Raw genomic sequence first — 12,747 nt, 5'->3', positions numbered from 1 at the left:
CAGGGCAGTGCCAGCTCCCTGGGGAGAACTCACCCCCTCCTTCGCTGTGTGACCGTCTGTGCCTCCTGTCCCTGCAGGATGGCAGGAGGTGCAGCTGAGATGGAACCTGCCAGGGCAGCAGCTGCTCCTCTCTGGGGCTGCACTCCTGGAATACACCAGGAGAGCCCCAAAGCAGTGCCCAGAGCAGGTGGGAGGAGTGGGGGGACAGCAGCCCCTCCCTGGGGTGCAGGTTTGGCTCCTTCCATCCTCCTCCTCCCTGCTCCTGGCACGTTTTACCCAGGATTGCCCTGGAGAGTTCTGTCTTGGAGTGTTTGCAGGATCCCAGCACATCAGGATGTGACTTTCCCAGTAAGGTAATGCTGGAGAAAGTTCTTGTAGCAATGTTCTGTTGAATTTTCACCTAAATAAGCCTCAGTGAGGCACTAAAGATGCTCAGGGAGGTGGCAGATGTGTCACAGGCACTCCAAACCCACCCATTTTCCATTTCTTGTGGAGCTACTTCGTGAAATGACAGAAAAGCACTGGCAGGAGTTGGAATAATTTCACAGAACACCCAGCAAACAACGTTAAGGTCAATGAGAGATATTTTATATTTGTGTATATATATATTTATATATAATCTGTGTGCGTGAGAGAGAGAAGAGGATTTTTAACAGTTATTTTCTACAAATCTTCCCAAGAACAAAATGTTTTTATGAATGTTCATGAAGAATGAGTCAAAATAGAGCAGGATGAAAATGTTTGCTGAATTTTGAGCTGGATAAAATGCCCATCCTCTGCTCTCCCTCTCTCATACACTCATACACAGATATATAAATATATCTGTAGGGCTTTGATGCCATCTCCCATCAGATCCTCCCAGGAAGGCTCTCAGAGCCTGGGCATTTATGGACTGAGCTGCAAAGGGCTTTGGCTTGCTCTGCCAAGCTCTCTCTGCAGTGTGGGTGGGCACAGCTCACCCTGACCAGGTAAAGCCCTCCCTGATGCTTTACCTGGCATTGACCCCAGTGCCACCATCCTGCACCCCTGGAATGTCCCCCTGGAATGTCCCCCTGGGCCTGGAGCTGGGCCTGGAGCAAGAAGGGCTCTGTGACAAAATTCAGAGTGAATTAACTGCAGGCAGGAGCAGGGCACTGAAGCAGTCCCTGGCAGCCCAGCCAGGCTGACTCGGACACGCTCTGTAACCAGGGGCTGCTCAGCACAAATCCTGGGAATGCTAAACCAAAGCACATCCTTGTGGAAGGAGGGCCTCTGCAGATGGCCAGACTGGTGCTTTCTTCGTCAGATGGCTGCAGGGACCATGTTCAGCATCCCTCTCGTGTCCTGAGTGATTGTGTGTGTATATATTTATATATAATATATATATTTAAATACACCCAGCTGTATTTGATCCCATTTTGGCTCTGTTCCGTGCCTCCCTCTGACCCTGCCTGTCCTTGTCTCTGCTTTCCCACTCCCAGGGCTGAAGGCTTCTCTCCAGAGGCTGCAGCTGGAATATGTGGACGTGGTCTTTGCCAACCGGCCGGACAACAACACCCCCATGGAAGGTTGGTGGGAGCTGCAGCCAAAGGTTTTAACGTGCCTGATCCTGCCTTAAGGGCTTAGACTGAGGAGGGCAGGAAACAGAAAACCATTTGTAATCAAATGTTCAGGAGGGGCAGTTTAAATATGAAATATCTCATTTGTGGTGGCCTGGTCCATGGAAGGTGTCCTGCCCACGGCAGAGGACTGGAATTAGATGTCCTTTAAAGCCCTTCCCAATCTATTTAGGGTTTCTATGTCTATCCTGCCACGACATGAATTTGTGTGTTTTGGAAGGAAATGCAAGTTCCCTTTGTGCCCCAGGAGTGGCTTTAACGTTTGGAACATTTCCTTTCCCCACTCCCTCAGATGAAGCCGGGTTTGGGGCTGGGTTTGAGGCAGGTATCCATGGCAGATTGTGGATTCTGTGGAGAATTCATGGAGGGTCCATGGAAATCCATCAGAGCTGGAGCTCCGTGTCAGGAGTGCTCACACCCATCTCTTTGCTGGCCATGGGGCACCCTTGGGTGCCACCAGTGCGGGTCAGGGGCCAGCCAGGGGCTTTGGGGGCACTGCAGCTCTCCAGGAGCTGCTGAGGGTGAGGAAGGCTCTGTGTGGTGTCTCTGGAGGGAGGAGTGACCTCTGTGCTCGGTCACTTGTCACCGAGCAGCGCGGAAGGGCCCCGTGCCCACGGCACAGCTGATCCCACATCGCGGATCCCGCTGGCAGCCTCGGCTGAGACTGCAGCAGGGTGAAAGAAGGGACATTGCTGTTGTGAATGGCATGGTGGAGATACTTCCCATCTTCTTCCTGCCTTTTTTATGGATCACCTACTAAGCCACTTCCATCCCAGAGCATCTGCTGGGCCATCTGTCGGTGCTGCGCCGCCTTCCCGCGCCACTCCGTCCTGCCCGGCCCCACACACGCCTCAGCTTCTCCCACAGGGAATCATGGACTGCTTTGGCTCGGAAAGCACCTTAAAGCTTATCTCATCCCACCCCCTGCCCTGGGCAGGGACACCTTCCACTGTCCAGCCTGCCCTGGAGCACTACCAGGGATCCAGGGGTGGTCACTCCTGAAGGAGAAGGTGACCTGAAAATGTTCCCTGCTCGTGGCAGCACCCGTGGGTCCTGCTGGAGCAGCCAGGGGGGCACAAACAAACCTGGAATGGTGCTGTTTGTTTTCCCTGCTTGCTGCCCCTCAAGACCCTCAGACTCCTCCCTCTGCTGCCAGCAGCACCAAGGAGCAGATTGTACAGATCCTGCTGTGAGCCCAGCCGGAGCAGATCCCTTCTCTCCCCAGGCTCTGCTCCTCCCTGGGGACCCGAGCACACGAGCATTCCATGGGATTTCTGTGCTGGCAGAGACTCTGGGCCTCGGGCCACCTGGCAAAGCTGCTTAACCTAAACCCCCAAAATGTATTTAATGTTCTTCAAGGTCTCAGAGCAAATGGAAATGGTTTTCCATTGTAAAAGCGGTGGCTGCTGGAGTCAGGGAGCAGCTGGAGATGAGCACCAGACCTGCCAGGCAGGGGGGATGAGGGGCTGCCCACCCTCACCCAGCCGTGTGTGGGGTGTCCCTGTCACCCTGTGCCACCACCCAGCCCCTCCAGCAGGGACCCTGACGGGAAGGATCTGTCCCTCTGGAATTCCCGTGTGTCTCATGCCTCGTTTCTTGCACTGCAGATCTCATCCCCCAGCAAGGAAATGCTTTTTCTTCATCCCAAGGGGCTTTTCCAGCAGGGCAGCTGGAGAGGAGGGTCCCTGCAGTGTCCCCATTGTCACAGAGCCAGGTGCCCACAGCACCAGGCACAGCCCTGCCACGCAGGGAGGGAAGGTGACAACATTCCTACCAGGGAGCTTTAATCTGCTTCAGAGTTATTATTGTTATGATGCCAGGAGCTGTTATTTGGGATTTGAAGCATTGATTTATACTAAAAAATGATAAATCTCCTGTTCTTAAGTGCTGCCATTTGGGCATCCAGCTGGCAGGACAAGAGATCCAGGTGTGTGCTCTTCCCATCACTGTCCCCTGGTTCTCTAAACAAGAAGATATATATATATATATATTTATATCCACTTTCCAAGTTGACTTGGGTTTTTTTTTTTTGAAAGGAGTAGAGGCTGGAGAAATGAAAACAACCACAGGCTGAGATGTGTAAGAGGCGTGTGACGAAATGTTTTTCAAAACTCTGAAATGGTGGCGGGGCAAAAATAGAAATCTGAACCCAGGGAGAAGCTGCTGAGGAGGGAGGGAGGAAGGGAAGGATCACTTACAGGCTTAGCCTGATGGCAGTAGGAAATGAAAAACAATTTTTAATTAAATATTCAGATGGGGCAGCTTGAAATTGCTCCCTGGTTGTATTCTGGAGCTCTGGCCAGGTAGAAGGTGTCCCTGCCTGTGGCAAGGGCTGGAATGAAGATGATCTTTAAGGTCCTTCACAACCCCAGCCACTCTTTGGTTCTATATTTACATTTCACTGAAACCAATTGATATTTTTCCAGGCAGAACTGGAAGTTTCCTTTACATCCCAGTGCTGGCTTTCATGCTGCCCAGGGTTTTCATTTCCTTTCCCTCATTCCCTCGGAGGAAGTGGATTTGTGTTTGGGTTTAAGGCAGGTCTGTGTGTCAAACAAATCCCAGCGCTGCAGGTTATAAACGGAGCCTTTCCCCTCAGAGCTGCCTGGCAGTGCCTGCAGAAGGATCCAGAGCGATGCCCAGGTTGGTTCTGGAGCCTCCTCACTGCCAGGCTCCTGCTTTTCCTGCCAGGCTCCTGCTTTTCCTGCCATAAGTAAGACGAGAGTGCTGCCAGAGGGAAAGGCAGCGGTGCTGGAGCCCTGATGCCAGCGGGAGCAGAGGGGATTTCTGGGCACTGCAGGCTCCAGGACAGCCCCTCTGGAGGGGTTTGGGGTGGTGGGAGCTNCCTGATGCCAGCGGGAGCAGAGGGGATTTCTGGGCACTGCAGGCTCCAGGACAGCCCCTCTGGAGGGGTTTGGGGTGGTGGGAGCTGCTGGGGTGGGTGGGCAGTGTCAGCTCCGTGGCTCTGCCATGGAAGGAGCCCATGGAGCTGTGCCTGCTGCCCACGAGGAGGAGCCCACAGGCAGCAGTGTCCCAGAACTGTTTTATTTCCTTCTCAGAGTGACTTCAGCTCATTTCCCCCCTATTTCTGTGTCGGTGCTGCAGCCCTGCCAGGAACAGCCAGGGCAGGGGGTTACAGCTCGAGGCTGCTCCTGGGGGCTGTGACACAGGACAGGGATGGATGGGATGTTGGGATGGAATTCCTGCCTGGCAGGGTGGGCAGGGCCTGGCACAGGTGCCCAGAGCAGCTGGAGCTGCCCTGGATCCCTGGCAGTGCCCAAGGCCAGGCTGGACATTGGGGCTGGGAACCCCTGGGACAGTGGGAGGTGTCCCTGCCATGGCAGAGGATGAGTTTTAACATCCCTTCCAACCCAAACCAGTCTGGGATTCCATTAAACTAAACTTCATGAGGGATTTTTCACCCCCAGGCAGGCAGGGAGGTCTGAGGGGTGAAATCCAAGATCCCATCCTGGTGTGTGTGGCCTTGCAAGCTCCATGTCCCAGAGAACGAGAGGCACTGCTGTGCTGGGTGTGGCAGAGGGGACAGCTGAGGGTGACAGGGCCCTTGGTGGAGTAGGGCTCAATCATCTGTTCTTGCAGCTTTGTCCCCAGTATTCCTGGGAAAAAGAGGCAGACCCAGATATGTGCTTTCAGGCAGCAAATTTAAATTAAAAAAAATAGGATTTATTTTGAAGTTTATTTTTCCACTGTGCTGCCCTCTCGTGTTCCCTTTTGAAAGAAATGTTCTCCTAAGGCCGTGGTAGGCAAGAGGCAGGCGGGAAAAGCAGTTTTTAACCTCAGTGTCTTGATGTTTGCACCGCAAATGCTTTTCCAGCCCCACCCAGACAGGAGAGCACAGCAGGAGCAGTGTCCAGCACTCGGGATTGTGGCGTTTGGGGGTGGTTTTGGTGCTGGAAACGTGGCCTCAGGACACCTCTCCCACTCCTTTTGTCCCTGCAGAAATCGTGCGGGCGATGACACATGTGATCAACCAGGGCATGGCCATGTACTGGGGCACGTCCCGCTGGAGCGCCATGGAGATCATGGTGGGTGAGGGTCCCCTCCAGCCTGCTCCACAGGGTGGGCTGCTCTTTGGGTGATTGACTTGGGTTTGTGCTGTTTGGGTTTGACTGAAATCAAGCCTTTCCTTTTGCTGTCGGCCTGGCCCATGGCAGGGGGTGGGATGAGATGGGCTTTGATGTCCCAAACCTGGCTGTGACTCCAGGAGATGCCATGGTTGCAGATCCTTGCCTTGGCCACCTCCTGCACGCTCAGGGAGCGTGGCCTGGTGTGTCCTGCAGGATATTTTCACTTTCTGAAGCGTTTTCTCCGTGGGTTTCTCCTCTGCAGGAGGCTTACTCCGTGGCCAGGCAGTTCAACATGATCCCACCTGTGTGTGAGCAGGCCGAGTATCACCTGTTCCAGAGGGAGAAGGTGGAGGTGCAGCTGCCAGAATTGTATCACAAAATCGGTGAGTCTGAGCCTGCTGGGGCATTCCCTGAGAGAAATGGACAGAAGGATCACCTGGGGCTCCAGGTGGGACCAGTGACAAAGCCAAGTCTCTGTCCAGTGACCTAAAAGAAAAACCAGCTTACTGTGCCTCTGATAAAGAAGTATTGCTTATTATATATTAATAACTAAAGTATATTAATAAACATATGAAGGATTAATTGGCTTGGCTGCTCCTTACTCTCTGAGATTCATGTGGCCCATTAATTAAAATAAATCCTTAATACCCTTAAGGGCATCAGCAGCACCTTCCTGGAAGAGCAACTGAGCATTGCTGCCACTGGCAACACAAACAAGCTGCAATTGTTTTCCCTTTGGTTTAGTTTTTAAGTGAAAAGCGTATTTTTGCTCTGACTCTGATTTGTCCCACTCCCCTAAAACTCCCTTTTTCTGTTTCCTCTGCAGGGGTGGGGGCAATGACGTGGTCCCCCCTGGCCTGTGGGATCATCTCAGGGAAATACGGCAACGGGGTCCCTGAAAGCTCAAGGGCTTCACTCAAGGTATTTCTGGTGCATGTTTGGGTTGTGCTGCTTCTGTGAGGGCAGGAAAATAACAAAGGGGGAAAAGGGCTCCCTCGTGAGAAGGCTGGGCTGTGCAGGGATGGATCAGCTCGGTTTCTCTGGCAACCACACTCCAAAGAGCAGGAGAATCTGGGTTAGAAGCAGCTCAGGCTCCCCACGCAGGGAGATGAGGGCTGGGGGGCTTTGGGGCAGGTCTGGGGCTGCAGGGGGCTGCTGGAGGCCATCCCCACCCTCACTGAGAGCATCACCCACGAGGAGGCACGAGCCAGGGGCTCTGTGCTGCTCCAGGCTCCTGGCTGATGTTAATCCTGGAATCCTTAAGGCTGGAAAAGACCTCCAAGGTCATGGAGTCCAGCCACGAAGGGATGCAGCTGCTGCCACTTCCAGCCCCCTGAACCACGTAGGCCCAACAGATTTGGACATCGTTTCTCTGGGTACCCACCCAGGCCAGGGGAGTGCTCAGCCCCCCAGCATCCCTCCAGAGACCCCCAGGCCAAGGGAGACCCATGGGCTGCTGGGGGCTGCCCTCCCTAACAGGTTTTGGCATTCTGGTGTCACTGCACCTTGATTTCTCCACAATTATCCTGATTTTATTCTTACTGGGCTTATGGGGTCCAAAAACAAAACTGGGGAGGTTCCAGGTTCTGGAGGAGAATAAAAGCAGAGAGCTGAGGACAAGAAGAGACATTCTGCTCCTGCTCTAATTGCTTTGGGTAAAGCCAAGCTTTGTGATGCTCAGCCTCCATGACCTTCTGGGCTGGACGTGGCTTTTCAAGTGCTGCTATTTATATATATTTATAGATTATAATTATAAATTGCCTGAAACTGCCCATTTTGGAGGATGAGAGCTGACAGCCCAATGTGCTGTGATTGCTCTGCAGTGCTACCAGTGGCTGAAGGAGAAGATCATCAGCGAGGAGGGCAGGAAGCAGCAGGGGAAGCTGAAGGACCTGTCCCCCATCGCCGAGCGCCTCGGCTGCACGCTGCCACAGCTGGCTGTTGGTGGGTCCCTGCACAGCTGCCACCTCCAGGGCTGCTCCTGAGCCTCTCCAGGCTTGGCTGACACAGAAAATGAGTTGTCTTTCCACCGTGGTTTGGTCTGGGCTTGTAGCTAGATGTGTGTTTATTTAAAATGTGTAAAAAATTACCGATCCTGGAGTGGTTTGGTTTAGAAAGGAACTTAAAGCTCATTTTGTTCCATGGGCAGGAGCCTTCCACTAGTGCAGGTTGTTCTAAACCCATCCAGCCTGGCCTGGGGCACTGCCAGGGATCCAGGGGCAGCCACAGCTTCTCTGGGCAACAATTAATTTAAACAGGATTGTTTCCAGCAGCAGCAGCAGGCTGTGGCTGACAGGGTCAGAGCATCTTGGGCATTGCAGGGGTGCCACCTCCCTGTTTCCCTGGACATTCCCTCCCCACCTGAAGCCATCACCTTTGTGGTTCTGGCCTGGCAGACAAGAGAATGCTGTTAAAAACGAGTTTTAGGGGTTTTTTTTCCCCATAATAATTATGCTTCTGAGAGCTGAGGCTGGAAAATACCACGTGTCTGTCAGAAAGGTGGTCCCTGGTTCAACATCCCAGCAGTGACTCCTTGTGGTAGGGACAAAACCAAACCCCACAACCAGGAGAAGTGCTGGGGCAGGGACCAGGCTTCAGGTGGGATCCTGGAAGATCTGTGGGGTTTGATTTTTGATCTGTGCCTCTTCCTCCTGGCAGTGCCAGAGGAGCAAAGCTGAGACAAATAATGTGATTATTTCCAAGCAGAGACAGAGGCTCTGTCAAACATTAGGGAGAGGAGCAAGGCCCTGACAGCCCAACTCTGTTCCTGACCACCTTGTGCCTTTCTTCCCAGCATGGTGCCTGAGGAATGAGGGGGTGAGCTCTGTCCTTCTGGGATCCTCCAACCCCGAGCAGCTGATCGAGAACCTCGGAGCCATCCAGGTGAGTGCAGGGGGTGGCAGCACCAGACCTCAGCACCCTCCTGCCCTTCATGGCAGGGTAACACTTGGGGTTTTGTCTCTCAGCTCCATTCATGCACCCTGATCAGCCCCATCCCTGGTGCCACCGAGGCTCAGCACCACTGGGGTCATTGCAGACATAGCCAGGGACACCAGGGTGCCATCAGCAGCTTCCATGTACCTGAGAATGAAAGTGATTCCAGGAGCTGTGGTGACAGATTCTGTGCTGTCACACGTCACCTGCACCCACCTTAATTATTCCCTGCTGGTTTTCCCCAGTCAGAGCTTCCTCCTCCTCTGCTGTCCTTGCACCAGCTCGTGTCCCACTGCAGCCAAGCAATATTCCACACAGAGGCTTTGCTCTGAGTCTCTCGCTGACTAAAAATACTCCAGTGGTTTTTCCTTTAAGGGAGAAAGTTATTAGATGAATGCTTAATATCTGTCACACAAAAACCCCAGAGGAAATGTACTTTGATAAAATCTAGGTTTCATTTTGGAACTATCTCGATGAAACATCGCTTTTCTTCCACCCCAGGTCCTTCCAAAGATGACGTCCCATATTGTAAATGAAATAGATAATATCCTGGGCAACAAGCCCTACAGCAAGAAGGACTACAGATCCTAAGGCAATGCATGAATTTCCTGGACTGCATGGTTTAGAAGTGCTCTGTACTCCAGTACAGCCCTGAATTACTCTCATGAGAATCATTCAGCACTTGCTGCTCGGTGTCTACTGTCACTGGATCCTTCGAGATGTGTGCTCTTGCTACTACTCTGCAGTGAATTTAAAAGCACAGTTGATCTCTCTTCTAACCAGGAATAACCTTGTATTTTCTTACCTTCTTGACCGAGTTCATTAATTTTTACTTTACTCTTTGCACCTCATGCTTGTGCTGTGACAAAAGCAAAAAAGGAAAAAAAAAAGAAAAACAAAGAAATCATTTATAACCTTCAGGTACTTGGTAATTAAAGAAGGATGTACAGATCTATTTTTTCAATGAAGAAAAGCCAGATACAACTTCAGGTTTTAATAAAACCACATTTGGGAAATCTCAGCTATAAAGTTTCTTCAGGTTAACAGATGGAAGGAGCAAGCTCAAACTTTGCTTTTTTACGCTGAATATAAGCTCTAGGATTTCTTTGTAGTTGAATAAAGGCTGTGAGACAGAGAACTAGCTAGCAGTTAGATAGTTCAGCTCCTAATTTTACAGCTGTTCCAGCTGTGGAATGCTCCTGGAGCAGTGCTAGGAAGCCCAAACACGCCTGCCAGGTTACTGAACACAAGAGCTCTGCAGAGTTCTACTGCTCCATAAACCTTAAACCAAGAAAGCCATGATTAAATATTGGGTTTTGCATCTATAGAAACCTGCCTCTACTTCTGCCTGCTTGTAGACAGAGCTACTGCAAATTTCAATATTCAGGAGCTTTTAAGGATATAGATACTATAAATATTTACAATATATAGCTGCTGAGAGCTGCAGGAGCAATCAGGTACGTACTCCAAAATGCTGCACCTGCTTTCACTTGGTTTGGAACCGGGGATAAGTAAATGCATAGACACATTTTAAACAGATTTTTGTGAGCATTTACAGGAGTTGACAGGAAGAATTTACATCTTAATTTGCCCAGCTCAAGCCCCACGTTGTATCTTCCCATGGATTTGCTCTGTACCACGCTCCTCTGATTTCAGTCTGTATTTCTCCCGTCCCTGCTGGGATACAGCTCTGTACAGTATTTGTAGGACCTTGTTCTCCCCCCCTGCAGCTCACCTGGGCCAGGTGAGCAGCTCCCACACCTGAGTGGTCTCCTCCTGTATTTGAAGCTGTGGTGTGTGTAAATGACTCCTGCTGTACATGAGAAATGCAGTCTGACTGGAATTCTGCTTGGACACAATAAAAGCATTTTGTGCATCTACCCTGAGAGCTGCAGAGATGTTTCTGACACCAGAGCTGCTCTGGGCTTTCTGCTGAGGATGGGAGGTGTTGTTCCACAGGGAACCGCTCCAGCTGTGCCCAGGAGGGGCAGCAGGGACAGGAGGGAGCTGGGCTGGCCCCAGGTGCTGCTGGCAGCCGGTCCCCAAGGAGCACAGCAGGCCCAGGTAAGGTCTGTCCTGGCCTGAGGCTGAAGGGAGCAGGGCTGGATGGGATTTTGGGCAGGAATTGTTCCTGGCAGGGTGGGCAGTGCCTGGCACAGGTGCCCAGAGCAGCTGGGGCTCCCCTGGATCCCTGGCAGTGCCCAAGGCCAGGCTGGACACTGGACTGGGGACCCCCTGGGACAGTGGGAGGTGTTCCCTGCCATGGCAGGGGGACACTGGAGGGGCTTTGGGGTCCCTTCCAACCCAAACTGTTCCCTGGTTTGGCCTGAAGCGAAGGCAGTGCAGCTGTCCCCAGCCTCCCCAAGGTGACACTGGCCAGTCCCAGCCAGCTGAGGTGGAGCCCACCTTCCCCTGCCCCGGGAACATCCCCAGTGCTGCATCACCACTGACTATTGCTAATTTTTATAAAGACTTCCACCTTTACACAGTTAACAGCTTCATTAATTTAATATAATTATCCTCCCAGTACAGACTAATTCCTTTTCCTCCCTCTGGAGGTACAATTTAATGTTCTCTCTTCCCCTTCTCATGTACTTGAGAATCCAAGAATGTATTAAAACTAGATCAATTCCCAACTTTTTCTTTAATTGAGGAGATGGCATTGTCCCTTACAGGCTCTGAGGGCAATGTGGGGCCAAGCAGCAGCCCAGCTTTAGATTAACTCCCAGCATTAGACTAGAGAAATATCATTTCAGTACATTATATTGAATTTTTTATTTATCATTCCAACTTGTAGTGGGGATTGCAAGGGAAAAAAACCAAACACCACCTCTAAAGAAAAAACAGACAACTGAAAAAGCAAACAAAAATCCAAATGCCAGCCAAAAAATAAAAAAAGCCCCAAATTTTCTGTGAAGGCTCAAGATTAGTATTTTTTGCAGAACACAACCCACCCCACCCACCCACCTGCTTTTGTTTCAGGCTGTCATGCTCAGCCTTCCCTCTCCAGGAAAATTCTGACACTCACTGAGCTCCAGGCCTCTGCAACTGTCAATAGCAAAAAAGCCCTGAGAGAAGATGAAAAGCTGGTGATAAAAGACTCAGTGAGCTGACAGTAATGGCAGAAGAAAGTGCAGCTCCCAAGCACTTTCCAGACAGCAGATTTTCTGGAAAGTACACCTGCCAGGAAAGTGAGTTTAACATTGTCTGTTCAAGGGCTGGAATTCAGCACTGGGAACAGCTGAGGGAAAACATCAAAGTCCTGCTGCTCCCAGAGGAGCCAGCCTGGCTTTGTGCTGGTTGGAAAGGTTGGTTAAAAATCTGCTTTATGTGAGCTGAATGCTCAGCCCAAGACCCATCAGTTATGTCCCTTATAAGAAGGGAGGCCAAGGAAAGGGAAATCCTCCAAGGCAGGTAGAAGTTTTATATGGAATGTGTCCTTCCAGTGCTGAATAGTCAGGCAGAAGGGATAAAGAAAAATCCATGTATTTTGAGAGGAAGCAGTTAATTAAAGAGTATTAAATGACCAAAAGTACTTGAATTTGTCAGAAATAGAGCCATAACTGTCTCCTGCTCATCACATTCTCCATTTTAATCTATTTTCCATTTAATCTCACTGAAGCCAAGATTAGCAGAGTAATTGTTACATTAAATCTGATTATAAACTTTCTCTTTCTTCTCTCTTTAGGATCCCAAATCTATAATGGCAGGATCTATAACTGGAATTGCATTAATATCAGTAGAGTTTGGCATTTAAGTGAACAGCTGCTCCAGTGATAGCCAGAAAAGAAGGCACAGGATTGTAAAATAAACCCATTATTAAAAGCCAGCTAAAGCATTTTCCTTAAGCTGTGCAGGGAGACTGGCAGGGTTGTTTTGGTTTTTTTTAAATTTACAACCTAAAGAATGTAACTGAAGATTAATGAAAATAACTGAAGAACAATGAAAAAAATAACACTTCAGAAGTGTTTTCCTGGGAGATTTAGGTTTTGTCCTGACTCCAAGTTACTCAAAAATGGGGAGTGCTTCTAAGGAATATGTTAACCTGTAGAACAGGAAGAGTTGACAAACCCAGATATAAAACTCCCTGGGTTTTTTTAAAAAATGAAGAATGAAAATACAAAGAA

At 50.5% G+C, this 12,747-nt stretch overlaps 1 protein-coding gene across 2 annotated transcripts in view; it reads left to right on the top strand.

The window, feature by feature from the left end:
* Window positions 1-10,501, top strand: part of KCNAB1 (potassium voltage-gated channel subfamily A member regulatory beta subunit 1) — a 57,303-nt gene extending 46,802 nt beyond the window's left edge. For both annotated transcript variants that reach the window (XM_015638212.3, XM_015638213.3), the window contains exons 8-14: window positions 1,461-1,547; window positions 5,559-5,644; window positions 5,949-6,069; window positions 6,513-6,607; window positions 7,510-7,630; window positions 8,481-8,569; window positions 9,122-10,501. In XM_015638212.3, the coding sequence (XP_015493698.1) occupies window positions 1,461-1,547; window positions 5,559-5,644; window positions 5,949-6,069; window positions 6,513-6,607; window positions 7,510-7,630; window positions 8,481-8,569; window positions 9,122-9,211 (689 nt within the window). In that variant the 3' untranslated portion in view covers window positions 9,212-10,501. The remainder of the gene's footprint in view (window positions 1-1,460; window positions 1,548-5,558; window positions 5,645-5,948; window positions 6,070-6,512; window positions 6,608-7,509; window positions 7,631-8,480; window positions 8,570-9,121) is intronic.
* The last annotated feature ends 2,246 nt before the right edge of the window (window positions 10,502-12,747 follow it).

The sequence above is a fragment of the Parus major genome, chromosome 9, assembly GCF_001522545.3.
Source record: "Parus major isolate Abel chromosome 9, Parus_major1.1, whole genome shotgun sequence".
NCBI classification, from domain to species: Eukaryota; Metazoa; Chordata; class Aves; order Passeriformes; family Paridae; genus Parus; species Parus major.
This window is presented reverse-complemented; position numbering and strand designations above follow the sequence as displayed.